Source organism: Borostomias antarcticus, assembly GCF_949987555.1.
Source record: "Borostomias antarcticus genome assembly, contig: scaffold_192, whole genome shotgun sequence".
In the NCBI taxonomy this organism is placed as follows: Eukaryota; Metazoa; Chordata; class Actinopteri; order Stomiiformes; family Stomiidae; genus Borostomias; species Borostomias antarcticus.
The window spans coordinates 23,351-42,811 of record NW_028176748.1 but is presented as its reverse complement, the minus strand read 5'-3'; the positions used below and the strand labels follow the sequence as shown (position 1 = coordinate 42,811).

The following is a 19,461-nucleotide window of genomic DNA, read 5'->3' as shown; positions in this document are numbered from 1 at the left end:
AGCAAATTGCACTCAGCCGCAAACACCGAATGGGCGTGTTTGCGCTGGGATATTATTAGCGCAATGTCTTTAGTGAATAGGTTTTTAAAACGGAGCACATAGCGGGCGCAACTGACGCGCAATATTATGGTGCAATTAGCGGGCGCAATTTGCTTTAGTGAATTCGCCCCTCTGTTTATAATTCAGTCTGAGAGAGGAAGACAATATAGCTGACATGCCTCCTTTTCACCACTAGTGTAGCAGTGTTTGTTTGTAGAATAAATGTCATCTTTGTCACAGTTAAATTATACAGAAAGCAAAGCTACTATCACAGAAGACTGAAGTGAAGAGTGAAGTTATCCGTTTCTGGACTTTATTAGTCTGAAAATGTGTTTTGCCAATGAAAACACGCTTTCTCAAAGCACTGATTACTGGTGAAAATGTTTGCTAATACTTGTCCTTGTCTCCTCAGCCTGAGTGGATGCAGATTAACAGAGACATGCTGTTCTCTGCTGGCCTCATCTCTCAGCTCAAACTCCTCCCACCTGAGAGAGTTAGACCTGAGTAACAATGACCTGCAGGATTCAGGAGTGAAGCTGCTCTCTGCTGGACTGGGGAGTCCACACTGCAAACTGGAGAAACTGAGGTCTGTATCCCTGAGCATATTCAAATGTTAAATGATTGGATTTAAATGTCTAAGTAATTGTACATCTCAGTCCTTGAAGAGGGATGTTTTGGGCATCAACATTCAAGTTGAGAAATTGGCTTTGGACTACAGTACATACAGTAGAGTTGACAAAATAGGGAATATCATCTCAAAGCATACATACAGACATATACAGACTGTAGGTGGTGGGTGGGTCCTTTATTGAAGGAACAAAGACACAATCAAGATTAAATACAAATGTACATTGGGTACAAAATATACACAAAATCCCAATACACGAGTGCAAATAAACAATGTGTAAAACATGCCTAGGTGTACATGATGAAGTATCAAGTAGTAATTCTACAACAGAGAGTTTGGATACTTGATTCTGATTGGCTAGCAGCCGTGGTAAAATACTCTGTAACCCACGGCTGCGACTGCATAACAATTAGTTAATCTCATTGACGAGGCGATTGATAAAATCAAGCGGTAGGCTATGCTTTGCGTAGCAACCATTCGCAGCAACCTCACCTTTTTCGTATCCTATTACAAAAACGCACTCATCAGTCTGACTCCAACACTTCCACACCCCTACCAGCAAAAATGAGTGCTCTGGAGAACTGTTTTAATAACTGCACCATGGCTGGAAATATTCAAATAAAGGTGAACCACCCGAATTATGCCTTATGGCTTATGTGAACAAGGCCAACCCAAATAGGCGAGATAGCCTATGTTGCCTGGCAACCATTTAATTCAGAACTATAGCCTATCGCCGAAGATTTTGTAATCCTAAAATGATAAGAATGATCAGTAAATAAATGATTGAATGTTACTTCTGAGTGTTTTTTGTGAATATATATATGTAGTAACCGTTGTAGAAAAGCAATTGACCACGAGAGGCAGTGGGTTACAGGGGATTTTACCACAGCTATACTTCTAACAACGCCCCGTAGCTGTGGTAAAATCCCCTGTAACCCACTGCCTCTCGTGGTCAATTGCTTAAGTAGGCTATAGCATGTTGGTAAATGTACATGTCCTGTCCAAAGAGCCTTAGCACCCTCCAAGCTGACTCAGGTCCATAGTGTCCAGCCAATCAGGACGCTGATTGGATGCTGAGTATTCATTAGAGCATGGGTTCCCAAACTCCCATCAATGTGGGCCTCCCCTCTGAAAACAGTGACACACCCACGCCCCCTCAACCCCCCAAATGTGTCCATTTTGCAAGGCAGCGTCAGCTAGCCCATAACGTTACACAGCTAAGTTAGCTCGGTGGCACCTGTTGCTAGTTAACGTTATGACGTTTTCGCACAATATATTCATGCCTGCGGGGGTAGGCTCTCTCTGCACTATCCACACATTTAGTATAATCTAACAGTATCTCTCCCATTATTTATTTCAATATTCTGACCTTTAAAATCACGTTTCATTCATAAAAACCATAGACATTTCAAAAATAAATAACATGTTTTTCCTTCTTTTTTTTCTAACCATCCCTCCGCGCCTCCCCTGACTTTCTTTGGGGCCCCCTGGGGGAGGCCCGCCTCACAGTTTGGGAATGCCTGCATTAGAGGAATGAAAAACCTGCTCATGACTAAAACATATTAGATGCAGCAGCACTCTCTCTCCTCGCTCCAGAATGAGTCACACTGTTAATAATTCAGTCTGAGAGAGGAAGACAATATAGCTGACATGCCTCCTTTTCACCACTAGTGTAGCAGTGTTTGTTTGTAGAATAAATGTCATCTTTGTCACAGTTAAATTATACAGAAAGCAAAGCTACTATCACAGAAGACTGAAGTGAAGAGTGAAGTTACCCGTTTCTGTACTTTATTAGTCTGAAAATGTGTTTTGCCAATGAAAACACGCTTTCTCAAAGCACTGATTACTGGTGAAAATGTTTGCTAATACTTGTCCTTGTCTCCTCAGCCTGAGTGGATGCAGATTAACAGAGACATGCTGTTCTCTGCTGGCCTCATCTCTCAGCTCAAACTCCTCCCACCTGAGAGAGTTAGACCTGAGTAACAATGACCTGCAGGATTCAGGAGTGAAGCTGCTCTCTGCTGGACTGGGGAGTCCACACTGCAAACTGGAGAAACTGAGGTCTGTATCCCTGAGCATATTCAAATGTTAAATGATTGGATTTAAATGTCTAAGTAATTGTACATCTCAGTCCTTGAAGAGGGATGTTTTGGGCATCAACATTCAAGTTGAGAAATTGGCTTTGGACTACAGTACATACAGTAGAGTTGACAAAATAGGGAATATCATCTCAAAGCATACATACAGACATATACAGACTGTAGGTGGTGGGTGGGTCCTTTATTGAAGGAACAAAGACACAATCAAGATTAAATACAAATGTAGATTAGGTACAAAACAGGGGCGCTGCTAGGATCCCAAATCATTAGGGGTTGAGGGAAAAGCATCAGGGGCTGAAGTTTAGAGGCAGTGACACCTGTTCATTTTGGTTTTTGGGGGGGCCGCATATATTTAGGGGGCCCATTTGGGTTCACCTCTATGCACCAAAGACAAGCACATACACACACTCATACAGCTTGCACAGTAATCCACAAACTGCTCAAATACTGGTAAGTGGCATCGAAATGTACTCTTTAGTGTGAACTAAATCAACAACATCAGCACGGTTCAAACTGAGGACATAACTTCTCTCTAGTATGCTTTGACTAATCTGAAGCTATCACTGACTTGGGACACCCAGGTGTTGGACCTCTCAGAACACCACAGAAGACAGGCTCACGTCCTCCACCTCCACAATGTCAACCTGCTGAAGTAGCAGTGGTTGTAACTGAACGTATCGACTCCTGTGTGTCACATGAGATGGTCACCTGAAACACAGATCATGATGAGAATGAATACATTCTGATGAACATAACCCATACAGCAGCATAGAAGCTCACATTCAATATAACAACATGAACATAACCCATACAGCAGCATAGAAGCTCACATTCAATATAACAACATGAACATAACCCATACAGCAGCATAGAAGCTCACATTCAATATAACAACATGAACATAACCCATACAGCAGCATAGAAGCTCACATTCAATATAACAACATGAACATAACCCATACAGCAGGGATCTTGCTGGTGTATATCTAAGCATGTCAGACATATATTTTGGAGCACGGTTGTGGAGTGATTTATAAACCAGTAGAAGAATCTTGAAGTCTATTCTGAAGCTGACGGGTAGCCAATGCAGAGCCTTCAGGACGGGTGTGATGTGAGCCCTCCGTCTGGATTTTGTAAGGACTCGTGCCGCGGCGTTTTGTATAATTTGCAGGCGATTGATGGTTTTCTTTGGTAGGCCACAAAAGAGGGGATTGCAATAGTCCAGTCTGCTGGTTCTAAATGCATGCATAAGTCTTTGTGTCGGCCTTTGAAAGGAAGGATTGCACTTTTGCCATGTTTCTTAAATGATAGAAAGATACGCTAGTTATGTTATTGACATGAGATTCAAAGTTCAGATCAGAGTCGACTATGACACCTAGATTTCTAACCTGGTGTTTGGTGTTTAGTGCCAGTGTATTTAAATGTGTGTGTGACCTCAGACAGGTGAGGGGGAGGGCTCTGTATGACCCTGGTGACCTCAGACAGGTGAAGGGGAGGGCTCTGTATGACCCTGGTGACCTCAGACAGGTGAGGGGGAGGGCTCTGTATGACCCTGGTGACCTCAGACAGGTGAGGGGGAGGGCTCTGTATGACCCTGGTGACCTCAGACAGGTGAGGGGGAGGGCTCTGTATGACCCTGGTGACCTCAGACAGGTGAGGGGGAGGGCTCTGTATGACCCTGGTGACCTCAGACAGGTGAGGGGGAGGAGCCTGGTGACCTCAGACAGGTGAGGGGGAGGGCTCTGTATGACCCTGGTGACCTCAGACAGGTGAGGGGGAGGGCTCTGTATGACCCTGGTGACCTCAGACAGGTGAGGGGGAGGGCTCTGTATGACCCTGGTGACCTCAGACAGGTGAGGGGGAGGGCTCTGTATGACCCTGGTGACCTCAGACAGGTGAGGGGGAGGGCTCTGTATGACCCTGGTGACCTCAGACAGGTGAGGGGGAGGGCTCTGTATGACCCTGGTGACCTCAGACAGGTGAGGGGGAGGGCTCTGTATGACCCTGGTGACCTCAGACAGGTGAGGGGGAGGGCTCTGTATGACCCTGGTGACCTCAGACAGGTGAGGGGGAGGGCTCTGTATGACCCTGGTGACCTCAGACAGGTGAGGGGGAGGAGCCTGGTGACCTCAGACAGGTGAGGGGGAGGGCTCTGTATGAGGCATGTGTGAAGGCGAGGAACGTCGGGGTCTTGCAGGGGGTTGGGTTCCACCAGTGGCAGGGGGTTCTAGGTGGGGGGAGCAGTGTGAGGTTCAGGTGGCGGGTGCTGTATAAGCCCCCCATCCCTAAAAGGACAGTGGAGAGTGGTGCACAGGGCCCTGATGACCGAGCGCTTTCTGGCCGGGCTTGACCCCGGGGTGGGGGAGGGGGGCCCATACTGTGGTGAGGTGGAGACGGTGGTTCATGTGTTTTCTGTTTGTGCACGTCTTGTTCCTCTGTTTGTGCTGTTACAGCCCTCGTGTGTGAGGTTGGGGTTTGTGTTTTCTAAGGAACTGTTTGTTTTGGGCCCACAGTACACGTGCAGGAGGAGGGCAAAGTGTGTTTTGCTCAATGTTGTGTTTGGGTGAGCTAAGTTGTCCATTTGGACTACAGGGAGGAATAAGGTGAGAGGGGCGGGGCCACGGACCCAGTCCAGGTGGTTAGGGGGAGGGTCTCTGCTTCTTAGGGTAGAATACACCTATTTTGTGATCAATAACAATGTGGCTGAGTTTGAGAGGGTGTGGGGTCTGGGGGTGGCAATTTGTACCGTGGGGGCAGATGGGCTTGATGTTTGATGTGAGCTGATGCTGTTCTGTGCTACTGTGTGTGTGGGGGGGGGTGTTTAGTGTTTTGTAAGGATGTCTCATTAAAGAGCATCAAAAGTCAAAGTCTCTGTTCCTCCTCTCTCTCCTCTTCTCTCTGTTCCTCCTCTCTCTCTCTCCTCATCTCTCTCTCCTCATCTCTCTCTCCTCTTCTATCTGTTCCTCCTCTCTCTCTCCTCTCCTCTCTGTTCCTCCTCTCTCTCTCTTCTCTCTGTTCCTCCTCTCTCTCTCCTCTTCTCTCTCTCCCTCCTCTCTCTCTCCTCTTCTCTGCTCCTCCTCTCTCTCTCCTCTTCTCTGCTCCTCCTCTCTCTCTCTTCTCTCTGATCCTCCCCTCTCTCTCTCTTCTCTGCTCCTCCTCTCTCTCTCTTCTCTCTGCTCCTCCTCTCTGTCTCTCTTCTCTCTATTCCTCCTCTCTCTCTCCTCTTCTCTGCTCCTCCTCTCTCTCTTCTCTCTGCTCCTCCTCTCTCTGTCTCTCCTCTCTCTCCTCGCTCCAGAAGGAGTCAGTCTGTTTATAATTCAGTCTGAGAGAGGAAGACAATATAGCTGACATGCCTCCTTTTCACCACTAGTGTAGCAGTGTTTGTTTGTAGAATAAATGTCATCTTTGTCACAGTTAGCAGTTAATTATACAGAAAGCAAAGCTACTATCACAGAAGACTCAGGAGTGAAGTTACCCTTTTCTATACTTTATTAGTCTGACAATGTGTTTATCCAATGCAAACACACTTTGTTAATGTACTGATTGCTGATGAAAATGTTTGCTAATAACGTTACTGTTCTGGGTTCAACATCTGTCCGTTGTGGTCATATAAAGGAATCGAGCAGAATACTGATGTATATCCTATGTATACAGATCTTAACAGACAGTTGGATTACCTGAAGCCGTGAATCACGTGGGTTTATTAATCAATAAGCATATAGTGTTACAAAACAATAGCCCAGATACAATAACTAGGCTGAGTACAATTATTACATTGTTATGCCAATTGTTACAATATCGAGTTGTTGTCGAAGGAGAAGTGGAAGTAGAAGCCAGTAAATTAGAGAAGAATGTAGCATGAAAAATGCAGTATTATGGTACAGCTGAGCGGCTTAAGGGGCTAGCAAGCTAGCATGTTAACAGGTTACAAGGCTAGGAGGCTAAGAAGCTAAGCTGCCCTCGGCTAAGCAGCCCGGCGGTTCTTAAATACACTCTACCAGGGGGGGCGTCATGTGACATCTCAGATTATGGTGATAGGCTGCAATGGTACAGTGATCTAGTCTTTTGTCGATCAGGCAGGTCAAGATTAGCCCGTTGCTAGGGGACCGGACATTCTAGATGTCTCCGATGTCTGATTACCCAGTTCTAGCAGCTGCTGTTTACTCTTACAGAAGAACTGGTCAGCAGAGGACCTTCCTTGACCTTCTCTGCCCTCAGACTGTGTATGGCCTAGGCAAAAGGTTATCAGAGTTCACTGTGGCCTAAACTGAGTATATGGAAAACAACAAAAAGGTGAAGTTTCTGCCTACTTCAATACCACTGCAATAACTGATTATTAGTCAGATCACTTAAATCATTACAGCTCATTTCATATACAAAGACAACACAATATGCTTTACAGACAGGGGGAGAGGATGTAGCCTACTGATCCTACCCCTAATTATGTGGCAGACTGCATGGGGAGCGCAGCGACTCAACATAATCGATGAGTTTGGAGAGAGAGGGTCGTGCACCAAGACTCCGTGAGCACACAGCGGACGAGGGGGGGGTAGCCAGAGACTAACAGGTCATGCAGTCAATAGATCTAGTTTTGAATGATATTGTAATGCCCTCTGGTTATAGTAGAATATCTCTACTGGAGCTGTTTAATCCAGGAATGTGATGAATTTGATCATGTCAGAGTTGCTCAGAGCTTAGCTGGACTGGCTCAGAAGAAATGCATTTATCCTACAGCTTGACCGTAGCTAGCGAGCTAGACAGCCACAGGAGGAACTGGACTGCCCTTCCCCCTTCCCAATGCTGTTTATATTCAAATGCACTTGATGAGCTGGGGGGAGGATTCAACCAACGCCAACAGTCATCAACAAATACATTTCCATCCCTGTTTGTCTTCCATGTCTGGTGCGCATCCACTGCTTTTAAAGTAATATTGCATCCAAGTTCTAATTGTAATCTCTATCTGCGCTGCTGGGATAACTATATTATAGCCTATTATTACTAGGCTACTGTTCACCTTATTATTTATTTATCTAGGTACAGGTAAGAGACGAATGGTTGTAAACCATGAATATAGTATATTGGAATTAATTTAAACAAGTGCATTTGTATTCCATTTTCAAGTATTGCTGATTTCCCGTTCCTATAGGAACAAAGTAGCCTACATTTAGTTGAATTGTTATAGAACCCATGCCTGCATGGCAATAAAATAACATACTGTAATACCTTCTTTTCGTAGGGTAGCCTACTTCTTTAAACGTTAGTCTAAGCTTGTTTAATACGTTATTTGACTGTCTACTATGGTCAGCCATCCAGTAAATGTTGGTCAAGCTGTAGGCTAAATGCATTTCTTCTGAGCCAGTCCCGCTAAGAGCAGCTCTGATCAAATTCATAGCATAGACTACTGCATTATAGTGCTACAGTATTTATTCATTGTATATTTAATGTCTTTGTATGCTTGCCAACATTGAAATGAGGTCCCCCGATGATAATAGGCCATTGTTAATCCAAGTGTTCATAATCACAATGATAGTGAGTATACTCGTTATAAAGGCTAATAGCGATTGAGTCCAGTCAAATTGACATTTAAGTGCTCGGCGGTTGTCTTTTAGGCCTAGCCTATTGATTAACAGATACATTCACACTAGCTCATTTGTGTCAAAATACAGTATCTCACATCAGTATGGTGGCTTGTAGAGGCTCTTGTCTTTAGCAAACAGGCTTACCTCAGATCATTCACTACATCATTCATTGTAAACTAGGAGTGAAATCTCAGTGTGTGGTTATGTGTTATTTGTTGATACTTTCTTGATGAATTACGGTTTATATATATAAATGTGGTTCCTTCCTCCCTGTTTGGGGATAAACTTGATTCAAATGCAGACTGCCCATTGGAGTTGACTAGGCCCCATCAACAGTACTGTTTGTCCTATCATCAGGTTGTTTTAACAGGTTTTGAGGGAGATTTGAATAGTGGGTCTAAACTAGCGTGGGGGCATGGAGACAGGAACAGGACCATTAGGCTACGCTATTGACAACAATGATGGGCTAATAGAAGTGTTAGGCTGTTGATTTAAACAGTCATGTCAGTGCTCACTGCTATGAGATTAATGTAGAATTAATAGCCTATAGAATAACCCCATTCAAAAAAGAAGTTTTGTTCCAATAACCACTGGCCTAGTGAATCTGTTGGCTCGCTCTTTTTTTGCTCCCCACTTGACATCGCTCGTCTTTCGCATTCGGTAAACAGATAAATTCACATTTGTGTCAAAATCCAGCATCTCACATCAGCATGGTGGCTTGTAGAGTCTCTTTCCTATGGACACACTAGGCCTCCCTCAGCTCATTCATTCAATTCCTCATTCAACCAATCAGTCTCTCTTCTGCATTCCACAATAGAATCACAAGTTCACATCACCATAGGATGCTTTCTCAATTGTTATACATGTACATACATTGTGCATCTCAAATGTTATGTAATTATAGTTTATATATAGGCCAGTTATAGTTTCGCTGAATAGGCTACATTCCAGCCTAAAGTTACTAGTCCCTCAATAATCAACAGTATTGTCACACGCTCTGCTGCCACTAGTTGCTTCTTGATCAACGATGCCTCCTGGTGGTTAGTGTGCAACACTGCATGAAAACACGTTGGTGGATCCCGCCACTGTGCTGACACCACGGTGCCGCTGCGTTTTGTGAGTTCCAACATCAGAGGTTCAGGCACTGTCCATGTCCTGTCCAAAGAGCCTTAGCACCCTCCAAGCTGACTCAGGTCCATAGTGTCCAGCCAATCAGGAAAGGCCTTACATACATTTCTATGGATGCTGAGAATTCATTAGAGGAATTAAAAACCTGCTCATGACTAAAACATATAAGATGCAGCAGCACTCTCTCTCCTAGCTCCAGAATGAGTCAGTCTGTTTATAATTCAGTCTGAGAGAGGAAGACAATATAGCTGACATGCCTCCTTTTCACCACTAGTGTAGCAGTGTTTGTCAGAAGGCTGAAGTGAAGAGTGAAGTTACACTTTTAGTCAGAATGCTCTGGGAGAGCTGTGTGGTAGTTTCTCAGTGCTCTCGTGTTCTCCCGTGCTCTGGGAGAGCTGTGTGGTAGTTTCTCAGTGCTCTCGTGTTCTCCCGTGCTCTGGGAGAGCTGTGTGGTAGTTTCTCAGTGCTCTCGTGTTCTCCCGTGCTCTGGGAGAGCTGTGTGGTAGTTTCTCAGTGCTCTCGTGTTCTCCCGTGCTCTGGGAGAGCTGTGTGGTAGTTTCTCAGTGCTCTCGTGTTCTCCCGTGCTCTGGGAGAGCTGTGTGGTAGTTTCTCAGTGCTCTCGTGTTCTCCCGTGCTCTGGGAGAGCTGTGTGGTAGTTTCTCAGTGCTCTCGTGTTCTCCCGTGCTCTGCTGCTCTGTTGTTGCGTGTGATCACGCGTGCACCTCGCTCTGCACGAATGCTCTTTACTGAGCTCTGTGTGTCTCCCCTATATGTTATGTGTAATGAGTTTTAGTCAGTGAGGCATTCTTACTCCCATCTATTCTCTGATCTTCTAAAATAGATTGTCGGTCTTTAACTGGTCAGAACCAGCTGGAGCTGACCCCACTATAACTTTTAAAAACTGCTAACTCAGCGCTTGGCATGTTTCCACCTCCTCACATTGCACCATACATACATCCAGTGAGGAGTAACACGTTAGAAAGTACCCGTGCGCAATGCATCAACAATCCCTCGCCTACACGGCTGGCAGCTCTGTCTCTGGCTCTGACAACGGGAGCTCTCTGCCATGGAAACACCGACACTATTTCTCCCTCCTCAAGATCAAGGACTCAATACTGGTCAAGTGTAATCTATGTATAGAGGCCCATAAGGTGTGAACCTGAATCAGTTATTCTGAAAGCACAAATGCCATGGAAACAGGTATTTTTCCTACCCTCATTCCTCGTTATTATTCTGGAAAAGGTGCAAATGCAGTCACCTCTGTCGTGGTGCAGCAAACTAGCCCAAACTAGCCTACTCCTGATTTCTCTAAATCGTATGCTACCAACGGACACATCACCTAGAAGCTGCGTCAGTTATCGATTCATATCATTGTGGATGGCCACAAGTTAAAAATGCCTTTTTTGCAACATAGGACTTTCATTTCACTATTAATTTCATGTAGGCTCCTACACATGATTGAAAAGTGATCAGTAGTGACTATATTCTGTATTTGTCCATGTAGCCTACAGCATGCAGCGGGCTGAGAGCTGACTGTTCTATCATCCTCTAGGCCTGTACATCAACAGTGAGATTTAAACCTGTAATTTGAGCTGTATGTGTTCATTTCCCCCTTATCAAAATATAACATGCTGTATACTGTAGGCTATCAAATTAAACGTTTGAGAAGCTTCTCCTCTTGAGGTTGGCTTATTGGTTTGAAGGCTAGGAATGTTGTAGGTCACTGGCCAGACATGAGGTAGCCTACGAATTATTGAAAGCTGGGTACCCTTTATTAAGCCTTAGGCTACATATGACATGTGTATATTATACAAATCATATCATTAAGATTAACATGTCATTAAGGAACAAAAAGTCATACATGTTTACTTTGTAATTTCAGACTCTCTGGATGTGACCTCAAGGAAGCCTCATGTGAAGTGCTGGCCTCATCTCTCAGCTCAAACTCCTCCCACCTGAGAGAGTTAGACCTGAGTAACAATGACCTGCAGGATTCAGGAGTGAAGCTGCTCTCTGCTGGACTGGGGAGTCCACACTGCAAACTGGAGAAACTGAGGTCTGTATCCCTGAGCATATTCACATGTTAAATGATTGGATTTAAATGTCTAAGTAATTGTACATCTCAGTCCTTGAAGAGGGATGTTTTGAGCATCAACATTCAAGTTGAGAAATTATCTTTGGACTACAGTTCATACAGTAGAGTTGACAAAATAGGAACTATCATCTCAAAGCATACATACAGACATATACAGACTGTAGGTGGTGGGTGGGTCCTTTATTGTAGTACATGATGAAGTATCAAGTAGTAATTCTACAACAGAGAGTTTGGATACTTGCGTTGCTCCAGCACACTGTGTGCATGTGTGCTGGAGCAAGTGAGGAAGCTATTTTGTTTCTAAAGACGTTTCTAAAGATCATATTACAGAGGCATGTGAAATACCACAACAAGCCCTCGCTCTATGTAAGCACAACTAGCGATTCAAAAAGACAGATTGATGAAAACAACTGTTTCGTGGCAGAAAATATATTTTTTAGAAGCTGCATTCTCAGTGCCCCGTCCACCACCATTACATGAATATACTTGGCTCACGCTGGATTTCTACAGGCCTCCGAATTACAACAAAGTTATCTCGGTGAGTCAAACGTCTTATAATATGCTGTAAATAAGGTCCAGGTTGTCAAAAACGAGCATTCTCCTTTAAGTGGCATCAAAATGTACTCTTTAGTGTGAACTAAATCAACAACATCAGCACGGTTCAAACAGAGGACATAACTTCTCTCTAGTATGCTTTGACTAATCTGAAGCTATCACTGACTTGGGACACCCAGGTGTTGGACCTCTCAGAACACCACAGAAGACAGGCTCACGTCCTCCACCTCCACAATGTCAACCTGCTGAAGTAGCAGTGGTTGTAACTGAACGTATCGACTCCTGTGTGTCACATGAGATGGTCACCTGAAACACAGATCATGATGAGAATGAATACATTCTGATGAACATAACCCATACAGCAGCATAGAAGCTCACATTCAATATAACAACATGAACATAACCCATACAGCAGCATAGGAGCTCACATTCAATATAACAACATGAACATAACCCATACAGCAGCATAGAAGCTCACGTTCAATATAACAACATGAACATAACCCATACAGCAGCATAGAAGCTCACATTCAATATAACAACATGAACATAACCCATACAGCAGCATAGAAGCTCACATTCACTATAACAACATGAACATAACCCATACAGCAGGGATCTTGCTGGTGTATATCTAACAAGCATGTCAGTCATATGTTTTGGAGCACGGTTGTGGAGTGATTTATAAACCAGTAGAAGAATCTTGAAGTCTATTCTGAAGCTGACGGGTAGCCAATGCAGTGCCTTCAGGACGGGTGTGATGTGAGCCCTCCGTCTGGATTTTGTAAGGACTCGTGCCGCGGCGTTTTGTATAATTTGCAGACGATTGATGGTTTTCTTTGGTCTGCTGGTTATAAATGCATGCATAAGTCTTTGTGTCGGCCTTTGAAAGGAAGGATTGCACTTTTGCCATGTTTCTTAAATGATAGAAAGATACGCTAGTTATGTTATTGACATGAGATTCAAAGTTCAGATCAGAGTCGACTATGACACCTAGATTTCTAACCTGGTGTTTGGTGTTTAGTGCCAGTGTATTTAAATGTGTGTGTGTGACCTCAGACAGGTGAGGGGGAGGGCTCTGTATGACCCTGGTGACCTCAGACAGGTGAGGGGGAGGGCTCTGTATGACCCTGGTGACCTCAGACAGGTGAGGGGGAGGGCTCTGTATGACCCTGGTGACCTCAGACAGGTGAGGGGGAGGGCTCTGTATGACCCTGGTGACCTCAGACAGGTGAGGGGGAGGAGCCTGGTGACCTCAGACAGGTGAGGGGGAGGGCTCTGTATGACCCTGGTGACCTCAGACAGGTGAGGGGGAGGGCTCTGTATGACCCTGGTGACCTCAGACAGGTGAGGGGGAGGAGCCTGGTGACCTCAGACAGGTGAGGGGGAGGAGCCTGGTGACCTCAGACAGGTGAGGGGGAGGGCTCTGTATGACCCTGGTGACCTCAGACAGGTGAGGGGGAGGGCTCTGTATGACCCTGGTGACCTCAGACAGGTGAGGGGGAGGAGCCTGGTGACCTCAGACAGGTGAGGGGGAGGGCTCTGTATGACCCTGGTGACCTCAGACAGGTGAGGGGGAGGGCTCTGTATGACCCTGGTGACCTCAGACAGGTGAGGGGGAGGGCCCTGTATGACCCTGGTGACCTCAGACAGGTGAGGGGGAGGGCTCTGTATGACCCTGGTGACCTCAGACAGGTGAGGGGGAGGAGCCTGGTGACCTCAGACAGGTGAGGCGGAGGGCTCTGTATGACCCTGGTGACCTCAGACAGGTGAGGGGGAGGGCTCTGTATGACCCTGGTGACCTCAGACAGGTGAGGGGGAGGTCTCTGTATGACCCTGGTGACCTCAGACAGGTGAGGGGGAGGAGCCTGGTGACCTCAGACAGGTGAGGGGGAGGGCTCTGTATGAGGCATGTGTGAAGGCGAGGAACGTCGGGGTCTTGCAGGGGGTTGGGTTCCACCAGTGGCAGGGGGTTCTAGGTGGGGGGAGCAGTGTGAGGTTCAGGTGGCGGGTGCTGTATAAGCCCCCCATCCCTAAAAGGACAGTGGAGAGTGGTGCACAGGGCCCTGATGACCGAGCGCTTTCTGGCCGGGCTTGACCCCGGGGTGGGGGAGGGGGGCCCATACTGTGGTGAGGTGGAGACGGTGGTTCATGTGTTTTCTGTTTGTGCACGTCTTGTTCCTCTGTTTGTGCTGTTACAGCCCTCGTGTGTGAGGTTGGGGTTTGTGTTTTCTAAGGAACTGTTTGTTTTGGGCCCACAGTACACGTGCAGGAGGAGGGCAAAGTGTGTTTTGCTCAATGTTGTGTTTGGGTGAGCTAAGTTTTCCATTTGGACTACAGGGAGGAATAAGGTGAGAGGGGCGGGGCCACGGACCCAGTCCAGGTGGTTAGGGGGAGGGTCTCTGCTTCTTAGGGTAGAATACACCTATTTTGTGATCAATAACAATGAGGCTGAGTTTGAGAGGGTGTGGGGTCTGGGGGTGGCAATTTGTACAGTGGGGGCAGATGGGCTTGATGTTTGATGTGAGCTGATGCCGTTCTGTGTTACTGTGTGTGTGTGTGGGGGGGGGGGGGGGGGGGGTTGTTGTGAGTGTGTTGACTCGAACTTCATCTTACTGCTTGATTTGAAGGGGGTGATTTGTGTATGTTAAGGAGGGTATTTGGTGTCTGTTTTCTCCCTAGTGTTTTTGTTTTTGGGGGGACTAAAAAGGTTCGGGGCTAGAGGAAGAACATTTGGGGCGTCAGGTATGAGGCTCCCCCTGCAGAACACTTCTTTAGTCTCAGAGACATTCAGCTCCAAGGAGCTCTCCTCCATCCGGGAGGTCAGGGTGTTGACATACTCAGAGTATGTGGACAGTGACTGCTCCTTCCTTATCCAGACATGCACAATTGTCACTTTTCGGTGAAATTTGCTGTTTTGAATCCAAAATAGGTCACCTACGTGATTCGTGCAGATCTGATTTTGGGGAAGGGGTCAAGAGCCTGAAGCGACTTACATAGAAAGATAATAAATCTGTGAGTCTGTGAGTGTGGACATTGGGATTGAGCCAGTGGAGCGTTAGAATCTGATACTGTGGATGTATGTTTGGATCTGTATGCACGGGCATTGACAGTCAGTTAAAAAGCAGCAAGCGAAACTGAGTTCAAACTCAGTTCACTAGTCACAGTTCAGCGCAAGCCCAGTCTGGGACCTGCTGTTTGGAAAAAGCCAAGTTGCCACAGTGCTGTGTGGAAGTGCGTGCCAGCCACAAACCTCCATAGAGAAGATCAACTGAAACCCCCAAAAGTAGCCTACCTACAGTCGTAAAGCCCAGGAACATATCCCCCTCACATTTCAAAATATAGGCTTTACCCCCCCACTTTTCTAATCTCTCAAATTACATTTATTTTTCCTGCCACTCTTGGGCGATCACTCAGCTGTTTGCCTGCTGTGTTTCTCTCACTGCAAGGTAACCGCAGCGAGGTAACGAGCAAAACCTGCTATGGATTTTCAGAGACTTAGCTGTTCTCATGCAATGAAAGCGGAATGGATTCAATTGGAGATGTGACTCGTCTCTGTATGTGAACTGTTTTATTCTTACCACTGCGTCAGGTAGGAGTAGGATATATGCTAGTAGCTAATTCAGCTCATCAAATAGTTGTGTAACTGGCGGGGCTGCTGCCCTTTTGCTCATTTCCTTTGTAAATGTGAGCAGTATCATTGGTAGCCTACGTTGCATTAAATGGGTTAATAATGTTAAATTGACTGCACTCATATAGCACTTTATATCCAAAGCACTTTACAATGGCCTCATTAAACCATTCATACACACATTCACACACCAATGGCAGTAGCTGCCTTGCAAGATGCTAGCCTGCTCATTGGGAGCAATTTGGGGTACTTGCGCAAGGACACTTGGACATGTGGACAGGAGGAGCCGGGATTTGAACCGCCAACCCTACGGTCATTGGATGATCTGCTCTACCTCCTGAGCCACAGAACTAAATTTGTACTTTGAACTTTATTTTGCTCTTGTAATTCTGTTAGATTGTGACCAGCACCAGGGTCATTCTAAAAATCATCCAATAAATGATCATTTGGTAGCTTATAATAAATAAATCCCTGCATCCCCCCCAGCAGGTGTGTTTTTCTCTGCTCAGGCCTCCGTCTCTCTTTCTCACCCCTAACCAGTTGGCATGTCTGCTTATCAGGGCCACCAGTGTCATGTCATCTGCATACTTGATCAGTGTCGGCTCCTCTCTGTTACCATGATGCTGTACCCAGAAGAGGATGGGGAGATGCTCCATCTAGAATTATTACAGCTACGTACTGAGGCCTGTGATGAAGGAATTCTTCAATCCATTAGATCAGTGTTGTGTTGACCTGTAGTTCATGAAGGTGACTCAGCAGTGTGTGTGTGTACCGTATTAGAAGCAGATGAGGTCTGTGAACAGAATCCTGGTGTAGGGGGAGTCCAGGTACTCAGCCACTGTGTGTAGGAGAGAAGGACTGGCCTCTCTGACCCCTCGGCTTGCAGGCAAACTAACGTGGGTCTAGACCAGGACGGGCGCGTGCACTTCTGCCGCTCTAGGAGAAAAACTATTATGCCGCGCCTATCTACAACGTAGGCCTACAGTACCATACCAGCAGCAACAATAAACAAATGTTAATATGCCATACACATAAATTAACCAAATAGTCTAGTGTTATGTTATGTTATGTTATTTTTATTTATAATGCGCCCCCCAACCAACTGTTACATCAGCCCGGGGCGCAGCCCGGGTACAAAAAGAGACAAACAAAAACAAGGGACTGCAGAGACACAAAATGAAACTACATTTAAGACACAAGACAAGGACATAAATTATAGATCATCTGTAACAAAGAGGTGCGTTTTAAGCTGTGCTCTCAAAGAGTCCAGGGTGGTGGCGGACTTGATGTTCAGAGGACGCTTGTTCCATAGCCCAGGTGCATCACAGAGAATGCACGGTCTCCCTTTGTGACAAGTTTTGACCGTGGGACCTTCAGGGTCATCTGGTTGTCAGATCTGAGCCGGCGACCAGGCCTGAAGTTGGTAGGTTGGTCCAGGAGATCTTTGATGTAAGCTGGGGCGAGACCATTGAGGGCTTTGAAGACATACGTGAGGATCTTGAATTTCACTCTGCGCTTCACTGGGAGCCAGTGAAGGGAGGAGAGGACAGAAGAAATGTGTTCCCTCATCTTAGTGCCTGTCACCAGCCTGGCAGCGGCATTTTGGACTAGCTGCATGCTGTAGATGGTCTTGTCGGTGACCCCAACATAGAGGGCATTACAATAGTTCAGTCTGGAGAAGATGAGCATTAGTACGACCCTCCATAGGTCGCTGGAGGAGAGGAAGGACTTGATTTTGGATACTGTGCGCAGTTGGAAAAAACAGGATTGCACCACAGATCTCACTTGCTTGTCAAACTTGAGGTCTGTGTCAAATATGACCCCAAGTTTTCTGACGTGGGATTTTTCAAGTGTGGACAAACTTCCTAGATTATTTCTGATCTGACTGATCGAGGTGGGGTTGCCGATCAGAAGGATTTCACTCTTGGTGTCATTGAGCTGCAGGAAGTTTTGTGACATCCACTCCTTTATGTCCCGCAAGCAGTCCTTCAGACGGTCCAGCCCAGAGGGATCGTCTGCCCTGAGTGGAAGATAGATTTGAGTATCGTCTGCGTAGCAATGGAAGGAAATCTTATGGCGATGAATGACTTGGCTGAGGGACAGCATGTAGATGGAGAAAAGGATGGGACCCAGTATTGAGCCCTGAGGGACCCCGCAGGTGAGGTTGACACGGCAGGATGAATGGTTGGCTATATTCACTGAAAAGGTCCTGTTGTTGAGGTAGGACTTGAACCAGGACAGGGCTGTGTTGGTGATGCCAACCCCCTGTTGGAGGCGGTCGAGGAGGATGGTGTGATCTATAGTATCAAATGCTGCACTGAGATCCAGGAGAACCAGTGCAGCACATTTCCCTGAGTCAACGATGAGGAGTAGGTCGTTTAACACCTTCAAGAGGGCAGACTCGGTGCTGTGGCCGGCCCTAAATCTGGACTGGAATTTCTCCAGTATGTTGTTGTGTTGGAGATAAGGCTGCAGTTGACTGAGAATGGCCTTTTCCAACAGCTTTGACAGAAATGGTAATTTTAAAATGGGTCTGTAGTTGCTGGGGATAGTGGGATCTAGGCTGGCTTTCTTAAGAAGGGGCTGGACCACCGCTTCTTTTAGGCATGATGGAACGATACCTGTGGCCAGGGAGCAGTTGATGATGGACAGGATGTGAGGACCAACTGCCTCAAAAACCTCCTTAAGGAGGGGGGCAGGGACGGGGTCATGAGGGGACGTGGCTGGTCTCAAAGCGGCGGCCATCTTGGAGAGGGATGAGAGGGAGATGGAGCTGAACACGGAGAAGGTGGATGAGCATCTCAGAGTAACAGCTAGGTCCCGGGTGGAGGGTGGGATGTTTCTTCTGATGTTGTCGACCTTTTCTGAGAAAAAGGACAGAAACTCATCACACTTTGTAGGGGATGCATCCTGGATAGCAGTAGTAGGAGGGCAAACAACAGAATTGATGGTTCTGAATAAAATTCTGGAGTTTGGAGCATTTGCAATTAGACTAGCAAAGTACTTGGCTCTCTCTGCTTTAACCACCCTGTGGTAGCTCTTCTGTCTGTCCCTCAGTATCTCGAGAGAGACCTGCAGGCCATCTTTCTTCCACCTCCGCTCAGCCTGTCTCCATGCTCTCCTCTCTGCTCTGGTGGTCTCATTTAGCCAAGCCACAGCCTTGGGTTTGGGCTCTTTCATCTTGAGAGGGGCAATAGAGTCCAGAACAGAACGGCAGGTGGAGTTGAACACGGACATTAGCTCCTCTGGGTCTGATGACAGCACCTCACCTGCCCTGGTGTTTTGGGCGGCAGCAAAAGCAGAGGAAAACTTAGCAGGTGTCTGGGCGCTGATAAACCGTGAGAGGCGTGCAGGACATTGAATGTTAGTGGAGGGCTGAGACAGAGAGGATTGAAATACCACAGCATAATGGTCACAGTCAGTATGGGCTGTCATGGTTTCCACATTGCTGACAGGGAGATTGACAGAGAGGACAAGATCTAAGGTGTGACCTTTTTTATGGGTTGGGACAGAAACATGTTGGGTGAGACCAAAAGAGTCTATCAGGTCCATAAATTCTCCCTCAAAGCTCCTTGTGGGATTATCAACGTGGATGTTGAAGTCTCCCAAGATCAGCACTCTGTCATGGCTGGGAATGATTTCACTGAGGAGGTCTGAGAATTGAGTTGGAAAATTCTTACTCTCTTTGAAAGACTTGCTGTCCGTTG

The 19,461-nt window shown here is 46.3% G+C and overlaps 1 protein-coding gene across 1 annotated transcript in view; it reads left to right on the top strand.

The window, feature by feature from the left end:
- Positions 1 to 12,377, top strand: part of LOC311328158 (uncharacterized protein) — a gene marked incomplete at its 3' end in the record, with an annotated part of 38,537 nt that extends 26,160 nt beyond the window's left edge. Inside the window, exons 7-10 of the mRNA XM_084462174.1 lie at positions 452 to 625; positions 2,555 to 2,728; positions 11,356 to 11,533; positions 12,303 to 12,377. Coding sequence (XP_084318300.1) covers positions 452 to 625; positions 2,555 to 2,728; positions 11,356 to 11,533; positions 12,303 to 12,377 — 601 coding nt within the window. The remainder of the gene's footprint in view (positions 1 to 451; positions 626 to 2,554; positions 2,729 to 11,355; positions 11,534 to 12,302) is intronic.
- Between the last annotated feature and the right edge of the window lie 7,084 nt (positions 12,378 to 19,461).